The following is a 24,270-nucleotide window of genomic DNA, read 5'->3' as shown; positions in this document are numbered from 1 at the left end:
AACAGCATATGTCACCGTTTTCTAAGGGTGGCTGCTCCATTTTCCCTCAGGTCACTTTATCAGCACTACAGTGATTTAGAGAGTTAATCCCATTTTAATTGTCCACCTTCTCTGCATGTTTCAATCTAGTGGAAACTGTTGGTGTTTTACTAAAGGATTAGTAACGTCCCCGTCATCTTTCCCCACACGGAGACCAAGTGTCTCATCAAATCCAACAGGGAGCAGAAAACTCCAATATGCACATCCAAGCTTTTAAGCACAACACCATTATCAAAGAAAGACTTTGAAAATAGTCTACAAAAAGCAAATTTCATCTCTGGCTACTAAGTATTACTATAGTCTAATCTCAACAAAATGTGAAATCAATATGATAAGTTACACGCTTTAATGATTTATTTCAGTTGTCTTACTTGGGAGTCCATGTTGGCTTCAATTGTTTTATTTAGATGGTAGCACTTAGCACATCTTGGAGATAAAAGCAAAGCATTTCTTACCAGAGAGATGAGATACTGTCAGACCTTCTGCAGGTGATTTATTGGAGTTACTTGTTAAGAATAAAAAAGAACTTTTATGTTCTGTATACGTTGTTCTCTCAGATAAGAGTTTGCCGAAAGGTCTATATCGCTGGTGGGGAGAAGTTGTGATGATATCCTGCTTTTAATATATGTATAGAATGGTCTTTTGAATGGACATAAGTTTCCCTGAGAGATTGAGATGATGATTGTTTCAGGCATCTGTACATTGCGCATTGAGAGAGGTTATTTGGAAACTTAAATTTAATCCTGTTTTCTTCTTGTTTACACAGAAGGTGAAAGAGCTTTACCATCAATACCAAAGTAAGTTTTACGCTTTCTTTTATTATATATTTTGTTTTGAAAAATAGTTGTGCTTAAGTGATGCTTTAGGACTTTTTGTACTTAATTTTTGTTGTTGCTGTTGCATTCTAGGACAAATAGCAAGCGGTCATTTGGGACCATGGGGCATAAATGACTGACAGCATCATTAAACTGTAAAGATACCAGAAATAAAATCTGGCAAAAAAAGTGCATAATCCATCGATCATATTTGACAGTAACAAAGGAAGGATGTTTTGGAAAAGACTTGACTAGGATCCAGGCTATTTATTTTGAGTGCATGAGTAAATTTAATTATAGGAGTGATGCTAAACGGGTTTTGAATTGGGCTTCAATCTGTGAGTCTATGCTCTTGTTTTTCCTATTTGTACCCTTTTCTGCTTATGTGAAATACAGAAAAGATGTTTTTTCTCCTCTCCATAAACCTATCATGTCACCTTTGGTTAATAAAGATCTCTGTAATGAGGCCAATCTGAGTTGGAACCTCTAGGTTCAATGTAATAAAGAGTATTGTTTATGTAGCCAGTATTTTTTAATCTCTTTTTAAAGTATAATAATGTAGGAAGATTTTTCTCCGGCAGTAATTATGAATTTGTAGAAAATGCTAATCTGTGTCAGGTAAACAGACTTGCATTTTTTTCCTTGGTTATTTTTATGGTGATACTGTATCCCAGGTGTGCTGAGACATCCTATCTGCACCTAATAATTCTTATATAAAGTATGCTAAGGTAACTCTGGATTTTTCTCCTTCTCAAGCTTTAAGGTAAATAAGAAAAGATTTCTGTTTCTAGTTTAGCTCGGTTTGAACTAAAAATACTTATGTTGTTGGAGCTGGTAGTTGTCGCCCTTGAACCTTATCAGCCAATATCACCAGGATCCAGCAACAGGAGATAAACGCCGAAAAACCAAATGAAATTTAGCAGTTTGTAGCGTCTTATCTCACCCTTTTTCTTTTGGGACACACGGACCGTGCTTGCTCTGACCCAGCCACCGCATTCTATTTATTCCATGATTCCTGGAAGGAGTCAGAATTATTATTAATTTTACAATTATTGGGTGGAGTATAGAGCACGATTTTTTCCTGAATCTGCAAGAAACCGGCCACTTAGATACCGGTGGTTGCTTTTCCTTCACAGGTCCTGCTCCCATCCTCACTAACCAGGGAGTTTTATCATGACGCAGAAAGAGTTAAAATGCAGGGAGGAAAAGGAAATTAAATTTAAGGCTGGAAGCACTAAAATTGGTAAACTTTAGTGTGCACTCATATGGAAGAGGAAAACTTATTTTCACTTCAATAGATAAAACTGAGAAACACAAAATAACTTTCCCATTACATGGATTTTATCCTTTTATTTCTAGGGATTTCTGGGCTAAAATAAGGTTTGAAGGAAAAGCTTCCTTCCCATTTTTGGGACACTTTACCAAAACTGAGTTTGTACATTTGAGTCAGTTTAAACAAGGGCACCACATACGCTCTTAGTCTGGCAGCAGAGGAATGGGCTTTTATCAGATATACAACACTATTAGCAAACACCTTCTTCCATCTGGAAAGATTTGCCTTTGCCAGATGAAATTCCAGATTTCTGAAAGCATGAAGTGCTGTAATTTTGCCGTTTTACTATTAAAATTGTGTTTATTTAGGTACCTGAAAAAAATCCTGAAGAATTCATTGGAATTTCTGTTATTAATGAACATTTACAGCTAACTTCATTTATATTTGCTTTTTTAAAATTTCCTTGACATGTAAATCAATTTAAAATTTTCATACAGGGTAGGTCGTCTTACAGATGAAAACTCCATCCGTACTTTATTTCCAGTAAATAACACAGAAAATAGAAGCACCGTCAAATCACGTACATTGGCAAAGTTTAGATGTGCACAGCTCTATCTTTAAAGTTTGTAAAACTTCATTTTGTTTTTTCCTCGTGAATCGTTAACGCTAATTAAAACGGTGACGCCCTTACTCCCCAGCATGGGTTGGAGATGGTAGATTCCCTTCTGCCTTTTCTCCCCCTCCAAAAACCGGCCACAGTGGGAAATTCCTTGGCCCCGTTATTACTAATTCCCGTCGCTGCCCTGGTAGGATGAGTTCCCAGCCTGTGCGCCCGTGAAGAATGTTCAGCATTCAGCGATTCCAACCTCTCTTTTACAGGCTGGCCAACAATGAGAAGCAAGGAGTGAGGTCCCACACGGTCTCGGTGTCAGGTAAAGCTCATTTTTTTTAAAAAAAAAGCAAATTTATTTATAAAGCTAGCAGATTTTTCACTCGCAGTTAGCTCGCTTCTTGCAAGGTGGCTCTTGACTTTCCAAAGACCGTCGCTGCGCTGCCTTTGTAGTGCAGTTTCTATTCATAAAAATAAAATTATTGCATCTACCCTATGTAGCATCGCTTGTGAGAACAGCCGGATCCGTGCGGTAACACGGGAGCAAAATACTTCAAAGCTGCTCGTCAATATTTTCACTTGCCTTTGTAATGCAATAAAATATCGTGGGCTAGAACTTGCATTACCTGAGTACGTGTTAATTATGAAGGAGCAGCTTTGAAAAGTGAAAATAGGCAATTAAATATTAATCATCGCTCTGCGGAAAGAAGAAACGTAATTGCTATTTTTTGTAGCTGCTGTTTAGATCAAAGCACTTAATTTTTGCTGTTGAAAATCACAAGTTAATTGAAGGATGAGCATGTGAGAAATACATGTTGTTTCTGTGGCTTTATAGGCTTCTAAGATTTCTGTTAGTTACCATGGGATTCTTTTTAGTTTTTATACTTGAGAGAGAACATTTTTCTTTTCCTGACACTCAAAACAAATTCTTTTGAAGGATCGATGCAGTGTCTTAGTAGAAAATACATTTCTAAATCCTCATATATGCTATTTATTAAGGAGATTTGCAATGCAAAAGTGTATTAATATTATTATATGCTCCTATAGATTTCTAGTATTTGGCCACAAACTTCAGGAATCAATATTGTGACCCAGTGGAGTGTCCACAGCCCCACTTCAACATTTATGCAACTGCTTAGTGACACGTACACAAAAAAAAGTCAGATTTCGTACAAAAAGGAGGAAAGCTCTGCAGAAGTTTGATGAATTTACTTTTCAGATCCCTTTCCCCATCCCTAACCTTTTTTTAAGAATTGTTTGAGGTTTACCCCTTGGCATAGGAAGCCCGAGTAAGTGGACCTTGTGCAAGAAAATAGATGGGAGGACCTGGAATTAAAAGGTGTCTCGAGCTGCGGAGTGTAATGGAGCTTCATCGGTTACTGTTACCTCTCAAATAGCAGCTCTTCTTTCTTCAGTACCTGCCTGTCTGCTGGATGAGGTAGATAAGCATGAAGCGTGGTCAGCGTGTTCTCTTGGTTCTTACCTGTGTGCCTCGTTTTAGCTGTTCGAAAAAGCTGGAATTTTTTAAATGATTAGGGCTGTACTTCTTAATCCCTCCACTCGCACAAAAAAAGCGCTGATTTTGGGGACAAAAAGGTCATACTCCTTTGCCACCTTGAATTTTCACCTGTGGAGTTTTTCTAAGAACACTGATATACTATTCAAAGCAGTGATAAACGCGTATTTCGTAATCCTTTCCTTCTGTCACTTTGAATTTGCAAACTCAGGTATCTTCTGCTTGATGCGTTCTGTCTGAAGTAATGTTGTGCCTCAGAGTGCAAACTCTTTTGAAGGAGTGTTTCGATGTTAATGTGGTGAAGTTAGTTGCGGTAACACGTAACTCTGGTGTCACGTAAAGGCCAGCGATGGGCAGACGCGAGTTTTGCTGGAGCACCGCAGAAGAAATCGTTGTGCCTGGTTGTTATTTTCGTACCACGTTACGAACTACCAGAAACACTGACGTAATTTATTATTTGTTCTTAAGGGTCCTTCTTTTTAATGAGGATACACAGAACGCTGACGTACTTTTTTGTGTTTGGTGATTTGGGTCTTTTTGCCTCCAAATCGTTTGAAATGCATCGAGCGTGGCGTGGATGTCAGTATATTAAATTTTAAGCCATAGACAGATTGTGGAGATGAAGTTGAGTGATACGGGTTCTTCCTTGGGAGTTCTTTTCTGTAAGAATCTTTGAGTCCCCAAAGGAATCCACTTGTTAGAAATGAAGTAATACTTCATGTAGATGTGGAGAATTGTCACTCCTCTTGTCACAAATAACTGATCTGTCGGGATGGAACAGCGGAGGCAACAGATGTACATGATGCCGAGTTAACTCACGAGTTCCAGGTCAGCAGAGCTGACAGCATCCAGCGCACAGCACAGTAAGAGCTTTTCTCTGGTGACATTTAAATGACGCAGAGCTAAGGGCTTCAAATACGACAAGTTTTTATAACTTAGGATAGCCGTAACATCCTTCATGCCTTTGACAGTTTAAATCATAACTTAACTCTGCCATTTGTTTCCAGTGAGATCGCTCCCCTTTGTTTAGATCTCTCCTGATCCTAACGCTAAACAGCAAAAATCTGAGGCATTTGGCAGGTGAGTTAAGCAGGCAGACATGTTAATACCCTTAGTTTTAAAGGAAAATTTGACAGTGAGTTCCCCACCACAATTTGGGGAATCGTGAAATGTCCTGAGTTGGAAGGGACCCTCAAGGATCATCGAGTCCAACTCGTGTCCCTGCACAGGACAACCCCACAGTTCACAGAGAAACCAGCAATAGCCAAAAACCGCTGTGGAACATGATTTCATAGTCTAAAAGTTCAGGTATTTGAAGTTTTGTAGATTTAAAAATGAGCCTGTTAATGAAAGACGCCTTGTCCTTCTTTTTGAAATATTAACATACCTTGAAATATTTCTGGTCTAGTGAAATGCAAACTTGTTCTTTCCAAGTATTTCAATATTCCAAAGCACACAAAGACAGAAGGTTTTTTAAATGCCTTTTTTTTTTCTCTAAATAAAGACCTTTTCAAACGAGTTAAGGGTGAGGTTGGTTCAGGACTGGGAGCCAAGAAGTGTTTTCTTATGGCTCTGTGTTACTGAACCAGGTTTCACCACACACCCCTTACTGCATCCTGCTGTTCCTGTTTCTTCTGGTAGTATTTCTCTGCCTCCCTTCTTCAAATTATATGTTCCTTGCAGTAGACACCTCACTATGTGCCAGTGAGATCCTTGCCAGATTTCCCCCTTTTTTAAAGCATAGTGATAATTTTATCCCTCGAATTTTACATTTGCATGTGTGTAGGATTATAAACAAATATCAAAAAGTAGCCCAATTAAATGAGGTGGATTTTAGATTTCTTCGGTCTACATCTGATAGTTTGGTTTAAGTTACTGTGATTCACCAGAAGCAATGAGTGTTTTGGCAAACAGGTAGTTCCAGCTTTTGTCTCCTTCTCCCTCTACTTCTGTCTTGACATTAAAAAAAGAATTCTTTGTACACTCAGGAAACATTAAGGCTGAACTATTTGCTCTGTGCAAATAGTATATCAAATCTTTAAGAAGCTGCATACCAGTTTACTCTCATTTTATTGACTAGATTTCCTGCGTTCTGCTTGGAATCACCTTATTAAAATGCTCTGCTTTAGGCTACAGGAACTTATTTTGGCCAGCAGTTTGTTTGGAAATAGCAAACATTAGCCTTAGTAAGGTGATGCACATATTTCCTGATACACATATTTCCAAAAATAATAATTTACTTAGTCAATTAGATTTTATAAAAAGTTGACATGAAATCAGTAAAGCCTTAGTTTGCTTGCTCCCTTTTTACAGAAATTCTGCCTGACACAGAGTTCTTTGGTTTCTCCTGCCCCATCCTCACATATATAAACACGACTAGGAAGAATAAATATGCTTTTGCTTCCCTTGGCTAATTGCTGTGCCTCCTTTGTGCTAGAGAATTTTGTGGACGCGATTATTTTTTCGTCCCAGCCCAAACATTAATTTACATGTAGCACTACAGAATATAACATTTCAAGCCCACTCGTTTTGGCGAGTATTGAACAAGCACAATATTGAGCAAGTCTTGGCAGTGCTGGGTTAACGGTTGAACTCGGTGATCTTGAGGGTCTTTTCCAACCTTAATGATTCTATGGTTCTAAGCAGTCGCTCTTGGCGTTTGGATATTCGGGTACTGCTGAATAAAATAAGGTGTTTCTAGGGTGGGAGCTGGGAATGTGGCAGTAAGGAAGAAGACGAGCGGTTCTGGAGGAGCCTGAACAGGACTTGGGCCTGAAGGGAGTTTTTAGGGCCTGTCACAGGATTGGTCTTGGTTCAAAGCGGGTGCTGGTTTTGTAGCTTTAGTATGTGCTTATTTGGTGAAGGAAATTAAAAGGTGTTCAAGTCATGGTCATTGTTTCAGTTAAGGCAGGCTGTTCAAGCCATAGAATAGTTTGGGTTGGAAGGGCCCTTCCCAGCTCCCCCAGCGCCCCCCCTGCCATGAGCAGGGACATCTGCACCAGCTCAGGTTGCTCAGAGCCCCGTCCAGCCTGGCCTGGGATGTCTCCAGGGATGGTTCATCCACCACCTCTCTGGCCAACCTGGGCCAGTGTCTAACCACCCTCAGTGTCAAAAATTTCTCCCTCATGTCCAGCCTCAATCTCCCTCCTGTAGCTTAAAACCATCACCCCTTGTCCTGTCACAACAGGCCCTGTTAAAAAGTCTGTCCCCATCTTTCTTACAGGCCCCTTTTAAGCACTGCAAGGCCGCAATAAGGTCTCCCCGGAGCCTTCTCTTCTCCAAGCTCAACAACCCCAACTCTTAAGTATTATAACCCAAGGACACACACTTAATAGCGAAATGGGTGTCTTAGAGAGAAATTAGTTTGTCATCTCGTTCCCTGGCCAGCACAGCTGTTGCTACTAACACAAGTAGCATTTTAAAGTCAGAAGGGCTGTAGCTGTAAGCGCGTGGTAATACGAGGGCAAAAGTTGCTAATAATGCTGGTGTGCCATTGCCTCTCCATAGAGGAAAAAAAGAAAATTTGTTTGCTTGCAGTGACTCTATAAGAAATTATAACTGCACCCGTGGTTGAGATATATCCAATAACAGGCCCCGCGAAGGGGAAATCGGGTTTCTTGAGAGAGCTTCCTTGTAGGAACTGAAGGATTTTAGCATCCTGAAAGAGGGGCTGCTCAGCAAGTTTTCTCATTCTGCCTTAGAAACACAGATTTAGAGTATAATATCATAAATCATATAGATGGTTAACTTCTTATCATGGCAGTGAAGTGGCATGAGAGTTCTCTAAGGTGCTGCTTATGAGCAGATCCTGAGTTGGATGTAGTTGCCGATTTAGTCTTACCATTTAGCTGAAATTTCAATTTGAATGAAAAAAATTTCTCTTGAAGGAGATGAGCATGATTTAAGTGAGATTTTTAGCGCACAGAAAAAAAAATCATATGGTATAGTTTGTCTGTGAAAGAGACTCCCAGTGGGTTACCTAGAACAAACTGAAATACAGCAGGAGCCAAGTATCAAAATGCAACAAAGAGGGGAGAAAAAAATAATAAATGTGTTAACCTGATTTCAGTATTACAATTCTTAGAAATATTCTTCATGAAGGAGATGTTGGCATATGAAGGAGCTTGAAGGTACGAGTGAATGATGTGGGCTAATCACAAGCAAAGCTGTGAGCAAGGGCGGAAAGACAAATAGGATTTTATTGAATCACTTGTGCTTGCAAAGCACAGTGCGTGCTCTGTTCTGTGATTCCTGTGCTCCAAACGAAGCTCTGCCCTGTGCTCAGCTCTTTCTGAAAGAGTTTCTTGTGGAGAACTTGTATTTCCTAGTTCCATTCGAATTGGTAAGCAAAAAAAAGGTGTTCTTTGCTAGAGGTTGTAAAGCTGGGGGTTTTTTTCCATCTTCATTTTATCAGGTCACCCCAGAAGGACAATGCTGAAAATTTAAGTAAATTTTTAAGATGAAAAATTGTATCTTGAGTGCTTGTGACTGTGTCTGCCAGCTCAATTGTATCATACTCTGCAGCTTACGCCTTCTGAAAAGACTAACAGTCTTAGCATAAATGACATAGTTATACATGCAAATTATTAAGTAATTACAAGAATATAAAGGCTCTTAACAGCTGTAGCTCTGCCATATGGTCACAGGACGGGGAGACATTCAAGCCTAAGATTTACTGCACATTAATTTCACAAACCTTGAACGAGTCTTTAGCCTCCACGTGCGTGAAGGGAGTTACTTCTTCACTCACCCAGCTATTCTGCTGGTTAGCAAGATAACATAGTTAAAAATACCCTTAATGCTAATAAATTACAATATTTCAGATTCCCATCACAGTTAACACACTGGTGGTGTTATGTTTTTATATTTTAGACTGACTAAAATGCTTTTTTTCGTGCACAAGACGACAGAATGAACTGTGGTGACAGTCTAAACAGATTTCCTCCAAATCATTGTCCAGAAGTTACTGCATTGATTTTATCAATCTATGTTGTTGGTTAAAGAGTTCTTACCCTTCTACACTCCTCCTTTGCCATCTACTATTTGGATTTGAGCAAACGCTTTTGCTCTACTAATAATATCACTGCGTTATGACTAAAGAAATGTTCCATGCAGTATTAGTTTTGGAGTTTTGTTGTTTATGTGTAATCACACTTGATGTGAAAAACTGCATTGTACTCATTTTACATCAAAAGCTTGAAAACAAATAGATGTGTTTCTTCTGCAGATTTTTTCCACAGTTTTCCCTCAAACTGGTTCAGGAATGTACGACTAAAATAGAATGGGGCATTAACAATTTCAGCCTCCCAGTATTGGTGATCTACTCATACGTTCCTAACAAGATGCTCCAGTAGTAAGTGCTCCCCAGCCTGGTCACATCCTTTCTAACATAGTCTGGTGTATAGCAAGAGATTTTTTTTAACAATAAATTTAGTGAATACTTAGTATTGAGAATAGGAACCAAATACAAAAGAAGTCCAGTGCAGTTTTCAGCTGCATTTCTGAGCTTTTTTGAGCATTTAGGTAGACACTAATAGAAGCCAGTTCGGAATAGCGTAAATTCTTCTAAGTAGTATTCATTTCAAACAGGTACTCTCTAACCTCTTGAAAAAGTATTGGAACTTCTTAGTTTTGTTGCTTTTTTGTTTGTTTTTTAAATTAGAATCAACTCTTTACCTAAATAAACCTCCTTTTGTAGCTAGACTTAAAGATGTGGCGAGTTTAAGACAAAACAGTCTTCCATTTCGTCTGGCGGAATAAATGAGCTCACTTTAGACAATAAATCATAAAGGCAGAGTTTGAAATGCAGAAGACGGGTTGGACTGAGTATCACAGGGACACATACATTATGAATTAAAAGCTTTGTCACTTTGCTGTGCCATTCCTGTGGAATAGATCAGTCAGGTTCCAGCTTCTGCTGCCTCTGTGCCAATGGAAGAGTTGAGCAGCATCTCGAGCTTAAATTGGGCTTGTAGCCAGAGCAGACAGGTCAAGAGCTGGAACGTCTCTTCCCTTTCACGTCGCTCGCAATGCGCCTCGTCCTTCTGTTTCGTTCCTGAGGACTGGATTCCTCGATCCTCATTTCCTTTTCGTCAGTCTCTTAAAATAGCTGTAGTCGTTTTTTCTTTTCTTTCGTGCTATGTCTGAAGCTGTTTATGGGTGTTGCCTCAGGTTTGCGTTGGAATGATAGTGCTGAAGATCGTGTGACGTTAGGAAGGTCATTCCCTAGGAATGTGGTAACATGATGTACAGGGAAATACAGATGTACTAACTTATCCAATAATTTTGCCCTCTCCTTGCACCTCTTTTATGTTTTAGCATTGAATCTGATTAGTGCTCCGTCATTTTCAATTACATGTAAATTTTCACAGCCGATGAGCGATTTTTGTTTTTTTTTTTTAATCACCCCATGAGTTTTTGTAATGGCACTTCATCGTTTAGGATACAATGATGAATCTCACCCGCTTGTTTTAACTTCAAATTAAAATTGCCACCTTGGGCAAGCGCGGGCGGTACATGGGAGAGCATCACCCATTAGATTTGCCTGCGTGAAATTCAACGTGCAGCCTCCAGACTGGGCAGCGATTCACCACACTTAATACACCTTTAAAAAAAATCATCCCTCAAAATTTGGCCACTCAAAACCGCGCAGCTGCCTGTGAGATGGTGCTTTGTGGACGCACGGCTGCTTGGATGGGGCACAGGTTTCTAGAATCCATGAAAAAGTGTGGAGGTATTTTTATTAAAAGGTAATTCTCCTTTTCCGCTCCTCCCGGCACTGACTGGTGTGCCGTACTGGTGCGCTGCTTTGTGCTACTGGGGCTTCTCTTTTAACGATTCTACCTCCAACCTGTGTAACCTCGAGTGGCCGGAGCCTTGAGTTTTGCACCAGCTACAGGCTGCGGGTTTTTAGTCGCTTGCTTCTTTAAACCACTTTTCACATTTCCCGAGATAGAGGAGAGAGGGGGAAGAAGAAAGAGAGGAGCAAAGAGATAACGAGAAGTAAAAGGAGCAGCTGTCCTCAGGTTCTTGGTGTCGCTTCGTGTCCTCCTTTCTCACCTTGCCAACTTGGTCTTGGCCTTTTGTATTTTTTCCTACTCAAAAATCTCTCTCCTCCTGCTAATCGCTTTGCTAATTAAATGCAGTAGGAAAGGGGACAGTGAGGACAGTACACGGGGCATCCAGAGATCAGGGAGAGCTGGAATATCTATTGGCAAGACAGGGATAAATCTCCAGCGGCAGATTTCAGACCGTCGAATACATCAGTGGTGTGCTTCGGTGGGAGGGAGAAACTGTGTTCTGTGTAACTCTGCGATGTGAAATACTTGTTTTGCGTGAACGTTCTTCTTTTATGGGTCTAGAAAGTCAATGCTTCCATGTTTAAGTCTGGCGACTGCTACTTAAATCAGAATTTAGCTCTAGCACAAATCAGAATTTAGCTGTAGCGCAGTCTGGTCGAACTCAGATGAGGAGCCTGCACGCTGGGATGGACGGCGTTCCTTGTGCTATCTGTGAGTGGTATCGACAGTTTGCGAAACCAGACTTTTTAATAGATTCTAATCTCACTTTTAAAAAGTGAAATAACTTGACTGTCGAAAGGAATTGGAAGGAAAACACCAAACGCGCTTTAGAGTTTCAACAGCATCCGTGTATCCGTTTTACGTGCGCAGGATTGTAATGTGAAGCTTTACTCTTAATGTTCGTTCGTTGTAGATGTTCTCACCGGTCTCTTTTATTTCCCAATAATTTGTTTCTGTTTTTCTCTTCCCTTTTCTTGCCTCTGTGTAAAGGAGTCAGTCACTGTCAGCACAAAGCAAAGAAAGCTAGACGCTTTCTCCCTTTCGTCTTCTGTGCCCATGAGTCGCCGCCCAAGGGTACTGCACTGCTCTTTGTCTAGGCTGCCTTATTAACCCAAAAGCTGAATATACTAACGCAGTTCCTGGTTTTAAACTACTTGAGCCGCAGGAAAACAGAGTTCCAAGAATAATTTCATTATATTTCCACTTTCTCCCCGTCGATTTGGATTTTCATGCGATGCCACGAGTTTGCTGGTCCCCGTTTATTACGGGGGACTTGTTTTGAAGCGTCACATGCTGTGACGACAAACGTATTGATTTCATTTGTATGGGTTTTTATTAATATGTTTTGATGTCATTCTTGGACCCCTGATACGGCATGCTTACGAATGAACTAGAGTAGCAACAACAAGCATCAGCTGACATCACTTGGAATTAATTCCCGAACATAGCGATGCTTTTGGCTGCGTACCGGTTCGGCGCTTGGTCTGGACCAGTTTGGCTTTGTTAGGGGTGAGAAGAAGCGGAGCAATAAGCGCATTGCTTTTCCAACATTAATGCGCATTTTCCTCTTACTTGTAAATAGCGTGTAAAGTGCATCAGCTTATGCCATGGGCAGTGTTGGTGTGCGATGGGGCCGCTGCGGGACGTGCGGAACACGGTGCTCGTTTGCCACTCGTTTCAGTTTCAACTCAGTGTAATTGCAATATATTCTGTATAATTAATACATAGATGGTTCCATTTCTTACTCCTTTCTTAGTGATAGCACAGGGAAAACGTTTCCTCCAAAAGGGTCAACACCAACTCATCCCAAGTCATAAGTGTATGTGCAAAGTCAAACTGAATTGACTCATCTGGCCATAGATCTGTTTTGTGGTGAAGTTTTAAATGCATTAAAATAACTAGTTCCACTCCCAAATTTCATTTTATTGTAATTTTGTGTTCGAAAGTCATTATTTCTTAGAACGTATCTTTGTCCCTTGGGTGTTAGGCGAGAAGTCTTAAATTCTGCTACTTTTCTGCATTCTCTTGAGTCAGGTATATAAGATAACTGCAGTCTGAATACTTTTGGATTACTCATGAATTTAATAGTGTATTTTCCTCTCCCCCTTCTCTGTCCCTTCTCTCTCCCCTCTGTTTTTCTCTCTCCTTGCATGCCACCTGGATCTGCAGATGAAATTAGTGGGGACGGTAATATGTTTTCTAGTCTGTGTATTACTAACGTGCAATATGCAACTCTTATATCCATATACCACTCGATGCGCATTTCAGTAACAAATTTGCCGCAGATTGCAGTAATAAAAGCAGCCTGCTTTGGACATTAGCCGATTAATATTGTATTTCAAAGGCTGTGCGACTAATACTTACTGCTAAGCTGGAATTGGAAAAGGAAAAATGATTTCAAACACACGGGGGTGTGGGATTGCATGAGGTTACCCTGAGATTCCTGGCACGGTGCAAAGAGGGTGCAGAGGTTTGCAAGATTTTCGCTTGAAATGGTTGTATCACAATCGTTATTTGAGTCGGTGGGTGAGATCAATGGATGTAACACCGAGAAATGAGTCTCCTAAGTGATGCTTTAAGGCTCAGTAGCATCAAAGTGCTGCGTACGCAACAGCAGAAAAAGGAGCCGTGCAGGACAGACAGATGTACATTGACTACACAAATTGGGTTTCAGCCGCTCAAACTTCTCATTTTAAAGACAGATTTAAATGTTTTTCTTCAAAACCTGGACATTTATTCCAAAATATTTACCTTTTCCAGACTTTTAAAGCCTTTTTTTTTTTTTTTCCCCCGAGAAAATACTGACTTGCTGTGCTCTGCAAACAAGTTGGCTTTTGGGTTTGTTTCTTTAAAGAGATTTATAGCGCTTTTTTGAGAGGATTCCGTCTGATGTTGGGAAAAAAAATCAAACTGCTACTACTCGGAGTGTATGTGTCTTTATTCTTATAAGTACGAGGCACTAAAAGGACATAAAAAACTATGTAAAGGGAGACGAAAAGAAGAAATAGATCATGTCTTGTGGCCTTCCTCTCAGTAAAGTGTAAAGGGGGTGTATGAATTCTCATCTCCTTTCTTTCCTCCAGGTATAAATCATATTAAGGTAATTCTACCTCAATTTGCTTTCTCTTCTTAAACATTACAATATCAAAAGGCGTTTTTTTTTCTATCATAAATTCAGGAATTGTATTTTAGATCCTAACCCTACTTCACTTTTATTGGTACTTGTCATCTTTGATAAATTAGGGGCTTGGATAAATGGAGAAAAAAACTCATGGAAAGCGAAACATCAAAAGAGTCGGTTAAAATTAGAGCTTGGCTATTATGGATTTAATACGCTACGATTTTTTTCCTACTGTTTAGTAAACACATTGAGATTTAGTAAAGGAACTATTTCCTGAAAAACATTTGTTTGCTTAATTGCATACATTTCATTTATTTGGATTGGCTGCTGAAGACCCTTTTAGTTTCAGGAGGGTTTTAGATAACGTATCAAAACACTCTGCGGTGTTCTGATAATGCTTTATTATGAATCAGCTTCAGTAATTTAAAACAGAGAGATGACCAAGCTGTTTATCACATTTTATAAGCACCGCTCCATAATCTAATGTGACAAATATTTTGGTTTTTTAAAAGATTAGCGTGGCACAATTTCTAGTTTCCAGACTTTTTAAATTCTTCTCAAATACGTTCAGCATTTTTGGTCCATTTTTTTAGTAGAGATGAAGAACTTTCTGGTATCCTCAAATATTAGCTTGTAACAATAGCTGATAGATATCACACTTAAAGTTAAAAAATCTTACCGCAATATTAGAAAGAAGCAGAGTGATTTATCCCCATCATGTAGGTGTCACTCTGATGATCTCCTTCAAACAGATGCTTATTTTTTAGATCAACCTGGAGCTTATTTTCTACAAAAACGTTAGTTTGTAATGTAGGGAGGCCAAAACACACCACGGAAGAGATGAAAGCCTCTGGAATACGCTGCCTGTTTAGAATTGCGCACGGTCTTTATAATGAATGGACTTTTCATTAGGTGATACTGTTTTGCTGCATCCTAAACAGAAATTGCCCAGCAGAAATCTAAATGGCCTAGAATTTCCCGATTCTGTTTTTGCAAGGCACGGTATATTCCTCCAGGGCTTTGAAAGGAAAATAGCTTGAATTTTATTTTAGTAGCACAGACTTAGGGTAATAAAACTACATTTCCTCACTGAAGAGTGTTGAACTTCGAAGGTCAGAGGCAACCTGGAGGTTCCTAATTGTCAAATATTCAGTTTGTATGAAGATTAAGCGGCTTGTTTATGTACGTCTATAATATTGAAGAGCTTTGCTCTGGTTTCAGAGTTGCCTTAAGCTGGTTGAACTGGGGGCAGCTCCTTCTTTCCGCTCTCCCTGGGCCTTTGCCCCATCAGAAATCGCACCCTAGAAACGCGGCCAAGGAGCTGCAGGGATCTCAAATATGGGGGAAAAGGGGGAGTAAAGATAAGCGATATAAAAAGAAAATAACATTATGTGATCACCATGAAACCAACGGTGCAAAACCGCATCCTGGATTGGAAACGATGCGATTTTGAGAACCTCTCTTTGCATTTCATGTTGTAACGGCCTCACAGGGAGAAATTATCTCAGTTCTGGACCCCCCGAGGAATTTATCTGAGCGATAGGAAATAACCCACCCACACTGGAAGTTCTGTAGGGCGAGGGAAGGACCTTCTGATGTGACTTGGCACCGCTGAAACCTTTTTGAGAACTGATGATGTGAAAGTCAGAAGTTGCAAACAGAAGAAGAAAGGCTCTTGTTTTTCTGAAAATTTGGCGAACTGGTCGTTTTCAAACGCTGTCCATGAGATGCTGATTCTTGACAGCAAAACCGGTGGTGGATTTCCACTGAACAAGGAAAATTGAGTCTAATGTAAGAAAAATAGGTGATTAAAAGTTCTTTATGCCCTGGAAGGCGATGGAAAATACCCCACCTTGCCACACTGACAGGAGGTAGATGCTGCCCTGGAACATCTTTATTGTCTGTTCTCCCTGTTTGACATTAAATAAACACGGCAAACTATTATTCACACTTTATTGAAGGTAAAGCAATTCAATCTGTTAATAATGTTTTCTCCTTACTGCAGGGGAATTTGCCGTTAAAAAGATTTGAAGTCAACAGTTTAGATGGGTTTCAATGACAGCACTTGAACTTGTTTGAATACACACGAATCTTCCTTTTATCCCCTGTCGAATGCATCCGTGTGACGTGGTATAATTGGCACCGGGGTCATTATCATACCGTAAACTATGCATGAGCGAGTTTTCTTCATGCTATTGTAACTGCGTCCCAGCGACGTTGAAATTGGGGGTTGTGACGTATCAGCCTTGATAAATTGGAGATATTGTTGTGGAGAATTGTTTTCATCTGCCTTTCCCGAAACTCTTCAATTCCTCCCTTTACAGAGACAGACGACTATGCAGAGATTATAGACGAAGAAGATACTTATACGATGCCATCAAGTAAGTGGGGTAGTTAATTTGGGAGCTTTTCTATCCAAAAGCTTCTTGGGGTTAACAGGGACTGAATCTTACATTTCAGCCTTAAATAATATGCAGGCAAAGAAAATATTCTTCACGGTGTTTTGAAAACTCATAGGTTCGGTGTTTTTCAAATCCAGGTTTTGAAGCAAATTAAACCAAATTCTGGTTTGTGGCTGCCGGTGGCTTCAGAGTGAAATCCCTTTTATGTCTCAAAATGTAGAATTTTCGATTGCGATGCTGAACGCAAGGCCTAAAGAAGAATAGATGGGGTTTCTGGGATACGAGCAAACAATTTGGAAAGCTTCTGTGTGTTGCTGTCTTAACTGTATCTCACCCTGTCTCAGATCCCTTGGTAAAGTCATCGCTGCTACATGCAATTTTGGTAAAGATGAAAGACGTCGGGAACAAAAATATAAATGCAAAGTTCTTCCGACTCTTCATCTTTGAAGTCGCAAAAACGACACATTAGCCACCACCAGGACCTTTGTCTTACGGCATATTTGATTTATATTCTTAAACCATTGTGGCAAACTAATTCAAGGTGAAAGCCTAGTTTTGTGATTTTAAGAGTTTCGTCTGCAAAGTTACGGTTGCATTTTGGCAGTTTCTCTAGAAATAGACAATGGGTTGATCCGCAGGCCTGCAAAAAATGCCAGGTTGGGTTGACCTGAGAGGGGAGGATGGTTCTGAACCGGTACCGTGTTCTGCCGCAGAACCACAGATGTCCGTAAGGATTCCTGGAGTTCACCACGTGCCGGGAATGTTGCGTGATCTGTGTTCACAACGTGGTTTCCACTACTGTGGAAAATACCTGAAAAGCGAGAATATATGTTTGGAAAAACATATATATATTGGAACAAAAGTATTTGAAAAGCGGGAATATATGTTTTCCAGAAATAAACATTGTATTGCAGTAAGTCACTACATGAGCCGGCTAAAATAATTGCAGGATCCAAAAGTACTGTGCTAAATTATATCCTTTTTTCTTCACATATTAACTTTGTGTGATTTTTTTTTTCCTAAGATTTTAATTTAAATTCTCGTAGAAGTCATAACTTGTGGGCCCAGCCCTGGCCGATGCTGAACGCTTCAGTGTTCCTTCCATTCGCAGCCCTTGAGATGGGCTGTTGAAGCGAAATCCATTAAATTCTTTGCTCGATCGAAGTGAACTCGAGTGTTCAGCTCAGCAAAGATCACCAGAACAGACCTGTGACTTCTGCTACTGTAAATTTAATATTGCATCACTAGATTTCTTCGTTTCTTAAAAAAAAAATGTTTGTCCTTGTCTTGATTTTAAGAAGCTATATCTAAGTAAGCATTTGATTTTTCTCTTAATTGCACTGCAGAAAGCTATGGAATAGATGAAGGTAACAGGAGACCCTTTACCCATCCCTGAATGCTTGCAGTTTGGAATGATGTGGAATTTTTAAGTTTACTCTTCTCTTTCATTTAATAAACATTATTTGTAGTTAAACCAGTTAGCTTTGGGATTTTAAAGAGGAAAATGCAGCACTTGGAAAAAAAAAAGAAATGAAAAAGGCATTTATGACTTTGTTATCCAGCTCTAGATGACATTATTTCTCTAGTGTTAAATGAAGTCAAAATCATCAGCTGGTCGATTATATTTTTTTCAGATAGAGGTGAAAACATATACTGTACATGCTTTTCTGCTGCTCCTGGAATATTATTCCATGTCTGCTAGAAATAAAATTGCAAATGAAGTCATTCAATTGCAATTGATTAAATGCTTTGCTGAAGTACTGAGCCATTTCTGTTGGTAATAGGCTCAGTCTATTGAACCACAAAGTTAACAAAATTGCATAAGTCCACCAAACAGATCAATTTTACTCCAATGACAGAGGTGTAGTGCACTCAAAATTTTGCTCTTTCATTTTAGCTTTATTTGCCGTGTTCTCGTTTGTGCATTTTTTTTCTTGCAGTTACCTCTTTAAAAATTCTCTGGGCTCATTTGATGGTTCCAAGATCTAAACTACCACACAGTGGATTTCTCTTAAGCTGGATTTAATATCATCAGCGTTGCCCTGGGCTATTTGCGTTCTTTGTCTTTTCGCAGATATAATTAAGAAGGATTCAATTGTGCCTATTGCCTTGAAATAAATAATCCATAGTAGTTAACTTAGCAAATTAAATTTCACGATTCCTTTGTCATTGCTTTAATTTAAACACATAGTTTAAGAGGTTTCCACTGCGTGTATTCAGCATTTATATAGGTTGGTGTGCGGCAAACGTTAATCTTAGTGATATGTGAGACATTTGAGTGACTTACTTTGAGTTCTGTATCTTGTGGAGTGTTTCTTTGCCCTTCATCAGAAGCCTAATGTTTGAAGCGCGTTATATTCTTATAGCCAGAGATTATGAAATTCAAAGGGAGCGAATTGAGCTGGGGCGCTGCATTGGTGAAGGACAATTTGGAGATGTGCACCAAGGAGTTTACATGAGTCCGGTAAGCCTCCCTTCGGAAATAAAAATGAACAATAAACCCTTCTAGTTAAAAAATAACATTTTTTATATATATATATATTCCTTAGATATGGTCTGAATCTTCCAGAACAAATAAAAATTTACTTCGCAATTCATTTTTCAGAATAATCAGCACGTAGCGAATATTTGCCGTGTTTTAGATACGTGGAAAACGAGCTCCAGAGTAGTTTCTCTGCTCCCGTATCCCCATTTCTTATAGATTGGGAAAGGAATCCAGAGAACCAAGTAAATTATTCAAAACCGCACAAGTTTTAAACAGTACTTCTGGGTTTTGAGGCTGGCTCAGGTTTAGGTTCAGCATTTAGTGCTGTTAAATAAATGTGGATTTCTCCAGTGAGCATCTCTCTCTCTCTCATAACAACACTCGTATGTCAATAAAGTTACTACTTTTTCCTGAAAGAAAAGGTATAAAATACCTGGGCACCAATCCAGCCAAACCCCAGTAGTCAAAGGTCACCCCAGTGAAACCAGTGAGGTTGGCGGGACTTGTGGAACTCAGACTGGTGCTCATGTGTTTGTCTAGACAGCAGCCACAAAGATCAAGGTTGCACTTCAAATGGATGAAAAATTCTGTTTGTGGAGAAAAGCAAGAAAGAGCTGGAAAATTATTCCATTTCCACCAATTTCAGGCTTATAACGAACTAATTCTGGAAGTGTAAAATGAAGATTTCTTTCTCATTTGAAGGAATTAAGATTTTCGATACGTGAAGGAATAATTCACGTGGACAACAGCCTAGTTCTGACCTCAGAAACATTTCCCTTAAACATCTGGTTGGCGTCCTGGGCTCAGTGGGTTAAAGAAATAAATCTCTGATGCAATATTGAAGTAAATAAATACAGATAAATGTTAGATATTTCAGACAGGTTTGAAGTCTGTTCTGATACTTCATTTAGAAAAGCAGTTCTGGTTTACTTTGCATGAATGGAGACTCTCTATTTTTCATTTAATCCCGTCCAAGTTAACAGGAGTACTTGAGGAGTAATGTTTCGCTGGACTTGGTGCACAGCAGATAAATCTGTAAAACCCATTAAAGACCCATTTTCTTAGGGACTATTGCTCTGAAAATTCTGTCTCCCTCCATTCGTTTGCTTGAATTGAAAAACAGATTTTTATTCAGTCATCCTGTATCTGGTATCAGTTTTCTAAATGGCTTTTTAAACCTGCTGATTACTTTTATTAATAAAATTTTACTACATTTAAGACACTTGAGCACGCGGAGGAACAACAGAAAGGTATTATCATTACATTTTAATATGCTAGTCACAGAGTGTAACGTAAAATTTTGGAAGACGTCCTCCAATAGGTAAAAGATGGGTTACAATAACACTGGTAGTGATTCCGTCCTCGTATATTTTCAGCTTGCATGTAAAAATATAGGGGAGATTTCTGGCCTCTTGTTCGGCGAGCTCAAATTTCAGTCTGAAAAATCTCATTTGTCCCTATTCATTGCAAAATAAAAATTGACTTTGCGATTCCTTTTTCAGAATAATCAGCATGTAGAGAATATCAGATACATGGGAAACGAGCTCCAGAGTAGTTTCTCTGCTCCTATATCCCCATTTCTTAGAGATCGGGAAAAGAATCAAAAGTCTGGAGTCTTTGCTGGTTGCATACGCTGAAATTCTATCCTTCGATGCTAATGCTGGTTATGTGACATTACAAAAACTCCGTCTCTAACACCAGGAGAGGGGTTGGTCTCATCCAGTGTTGATTCTGGAACCCTGATTTCAGGAGGGAATCAAATCATCCTGATTCGCCACCAGTTTTTCAGTCACTTTAGGGGCACGTTTATAAATATGAGAAGGTTTTAATCTATCATTTCCTGCAAAGTCAACTGGAAGAGCTATGTTGTCACTTCGAATTAAGCCTGCAAAATAGAAATACAATTCTAATTCTGATGATGTGCGTCTGTAAAAAGAGATTTGAAACTGGCCTTAAAAACTAGGTGAGGGCGTATGTCAATCTTGGAACCTTTTGGGGAAAGGTCCTTTTATAATGTTCCCATTAAACAAGGCGCAATTCCCAGTTTCCCAGTTGGAAGGCAGGCACACCAGTCCTCGAGCAGGCCCAGACCTAACACAGAAACTGAATTTTAAAACATTTCAGCTGCTTCCAACCCATTCAGAACCTGTAGGAGCGACATCTGAGCACCGCGTGTTACACCGGGTCGTCAAAATACCGTTTTCTTAGTAAGTCGTCGTGTTTTGGATACGAGTGAAGCTTGAACACCTCAAGCTTCTTTTCAGGAGAAAAAACACGTGCAGGCTCCCTGTAATTCTGTAATCCTGGAAAGGGAATTTGTAAAACACACCATTTTTGGGGATTTAGCAGATAAGCAATCGCCTGGTAAAATCTGGTTCTGGTTTTGAATACCTGTGTTCTGCTTAACTCAGGTTTAAGCCCTTGATATAAGTGGTTGTGAAGCTAATACGTAAAAACCTTGTTTTCCTTGCCTTTGTATAGTTTGAGTTCAAAATTATAGCTCAGCAAGAGCCACAACAAGTCCTTTATTTGGCTTCCCAGATAAGCCAGGTGTGGTTTTCAGGCATGTATCGACTTGTTTGCTTTGCTAAATATTGTCAAGAGTTTACCATCCTTAGCAACACAAAAAGTTTACAGTCTTATTCAGTTAAACTTATTAATTTTTGTCGTAATTTCTGTAGGATTTAGCGTAGTTTAAAACGGATTAAATATTTCCTCGGTGCGTTAGATGTAAATGCTGTACACGACATGTCTTGATTATAATGTTCTAAAATCGAAGCTTTCAAAATATAATTTCTTAACTAAAGCTATTTGAGTTAATAGTGATGTTCTCCAAGGCAGTTTTGCTAGAATTTTGAAGGACTCGGCTTTTGGTGGGCCGTATCTCAGTTATTTCTCAATAATGTCTTTCAGGAAAACCCAGCTATGGCTGTTGCAATCAAAACGTGTAAAAACTGCACCTCAGACAGCGTTCGAGAAAAATTCTTACAAGAAGCCTGTGAGTATTAAAATACTTCTGATACTCATGGAAATCTCTTGCTAACGTATTGCGTGGGGTTTTCCTTTCCTGCAATATGTGCCGGGAAGATCACTTCCCATCCTTGCATTGCCCGTGTGTATAATTCCATGTGGGTTCTTGGATTTTCTAAATTGAACGGGGACGTCAGACTCCTGCAAGGCTGTTTTGCAATATTAGAGACCTGATCCTCTATTTCCTTCTTTCTCCTAAATGGATTTTTAAAAACGTGGCACTTGTTTCAGTGCGTTACTTTAGCAAGTCGAATGGTCGTCTTCGTTTAAAAAAAATCTTAAAAATGTTACATCTAAGAACCGTTTGGAAAATTCAGAATTAAGAATTCTGATGGGATAAATCAGTTTTCTAAATAATTGCCCACAGGTGATGAATACTGACAGAACACTTCTATAAATGGTTGTAGGTACTGATTTCTCTCCTGCTGGTTTTGTAAGCAAATTAAGATTTGAGACTTAGGCCTTCATTCTTGCCTATTATCCTCTGCTATTGTTTGTGTATAATTCTCATAAAGGGTATTGTGTTGTATCAATAAATTATTTGGTTATGGCCAGATGTTACAGTACACTTTTATTCGCTCTTCCTTTGTTCAAGGATTTTTTTTCTAATTGTTCAGAAAATCTGTGTTCATAGCTAATGGCTTCTTATTTTTAGATGTCAGGTTGTTCTGAAATTACGAACATTTTTTTCCATTACATTTCTAGCTGTTGGAAAAGTAAATACCATTGCTTATAGTAATAACTTAGCAGTCAAAGGTAGGCTGCTGTCTCCTAACAATGTAGAAAATAATTGCTCATTGAATGCTCCTTATTGTGCTTTGAGCTTGACAGATTAGGAAATGCCCACGTAGCAGACAGATAAATAGTGCTTTTCAATTTTGATTTAATAGTTTTGCCGTTTCTTCTTTCATTTTTTCTTTTCGAATTCTAATTCTCATCTGTTACCTATCTCCGGTTTGTCTTCAGATTGCAAAATCTCTCCGGAGATGCTGCCTCCTAGTTTTTGAGAGCGCTCTTCAAAAGGCCCAAATCCACTATCTAGAGGGGCAAAGTTGGTTATTTCACTGAATCAAGACATTTATTTCCTAACGTTTTCATATTAGCCCTACTAAAGTATTGTCGGGTTTTAGTTGTTTGCTTGTGGTGAGGTTTTCAAAGCTGAAAAGATTTAGTATTGATTCTTGCAACACCTGAGAATAAAAAGTAAATGGTAGAAAATGATTATATGGGCAGTACTTTCCAACAATGGAGTGTTTTATATTGGAAACTGGTAAGGCCGTAGGATACAAAACTATTTGCATTAGTGGCCTTTCTAATGCTTTGATAATTAAAACTGTATTTCTGCTGCTTTTTCACATCAATGAAGCAACATTTCTGTGTTATAAGGCGTTGTAAATTGCGTTGAGTTAGATTAACCCAAGAGAACCGTAAAGCGAAATAGTCGGGGTTTGTTTGGAATATACACTTTATTTACCAAGAGTTTAATACTAACATGGGGCTCAGATAAACCAGTTCAGCGATGCGCACTTTTTCGAGGTGCCAGAAATAGCTTCGCTCTCTGAAATTCTGTTTCCTTCAAATTGGAAGAGGGGAACTGAATGGTTAAGCTTCAATTCTGTGTAGTATTTTAGCAGTTGTTGTATTTCACCGTATTATTTATTCATCTTTGTTAATGCATTAAGGTGTGTCCTTGACAGGAGTGTTTGTTTTAATTATTTTTTTCCTGTATTATTCAGAATGCATTAATATTTTAAAGAATATGTTATCTTAAGTTTGCCTGTGTAAGTTTCTTTGCAGGAAAATATGTTCTTGAACTGTTATAACACCAGGTCTTATAAACAGCGTAGTCCAAGGATCTTTCTCGGGGTTTTTGGTGTTGCAAGATGTGTTGGTTATACAGCTGTTGTGGACCAGGGAGCAGAAGTAGAATTCAGAGTTAAGCAGAACCAGAAAAACCTGCTGGTTTGGGCTTCTGATTAGTTAAAAGCCAAAAGATAGCGGGTTTTATTCTTGTCCAGTTTTAGGCGAATTGAAGGAGACCTTCCAGTTTGATAATTACCATGGATTTGTTTTGACACTACAAACTGTAAATCGTAGAGTCACGGAGGTTGCCGAGGTTAAGTCGGCCTGTGCCCTTCGTCAAAACCACTTCCATGAAGAAGAAAAGATGGGTCATTGT

At 39.2% G+C, this 24,270-nt stretch overlaps 1 protein-coding gene across 12 annotated transcripts in view; it reads left to right on the top strand.

The window, feature by feature from the left end:
- PTK2 (protein tyrosine kinase 2) overlaps window positions 1-24,270 on the top strand; it is a 204,495-nt gene that overhangs the window by 141,070 nt on the left and 39,155 nt on the right. For 7 of the 12 annotated variants that reach the window (XR_010605715.1, XM_065627419.1, XM_065627417.1 and 4 more), the window contains 8 exons: window positions 806-836; window positions 3,007-3,059; window positions 12,044-12,127; window positions 13,223-13,240; window positions 16,499-16,555; window positions 17,923-17,943; window positions 18,943-19,040; window positions 21,975-22,059. Coding sequence is in view for 11 of the 12 variants with exons in the window: in XM_065627419.1 (XP_065483491.1) it covers window positions 806-836; window positions 3,007-3,059; window positions 12,044-12,127; window positions 13,223-13,240; window positions 16,499-16,555; window positions 17,923-17,943; window positions 18,943-19,040; window positions 21,975-22,059 (447 nt within the window). In the remaining variant the exon portion in view is untranslated. The remainder of the gene's footprint in view (window positions 1-805; window positions 837-3,006; window positions 3,060-12,043; window positions 12,128-13,222; window positions 13,241-16,498; window positions 16,556-17,922; window positions 17,944-18,942; window positions 19,041-21,974; window positions 22,060-24,270) is intronic. The other 5 variants (XM_065627414.1, XM_065627415.1, XM_065627416.1 and 2 more) reach the window with 5 other exon arrangements.

Source organism: Caloenas nicobarica, chromosome 2 (assembly GCF_036013445.1).
Source record: "Caloenas nicobarica isolate bCalNic1 chromosome 2, bCalNic1.hap1, whole genome shotgun sequence".
In the NCBI taxonomy this organism is placed as follows: Eukaryota; Metazoa; Chordata; class Aves; order Columbiformes; family Columbidae; genus Caloenas; species Caloenas nicobarica.
This window is presented reverse-complemented; position numbering and strand designations above follow the sequence as displayed.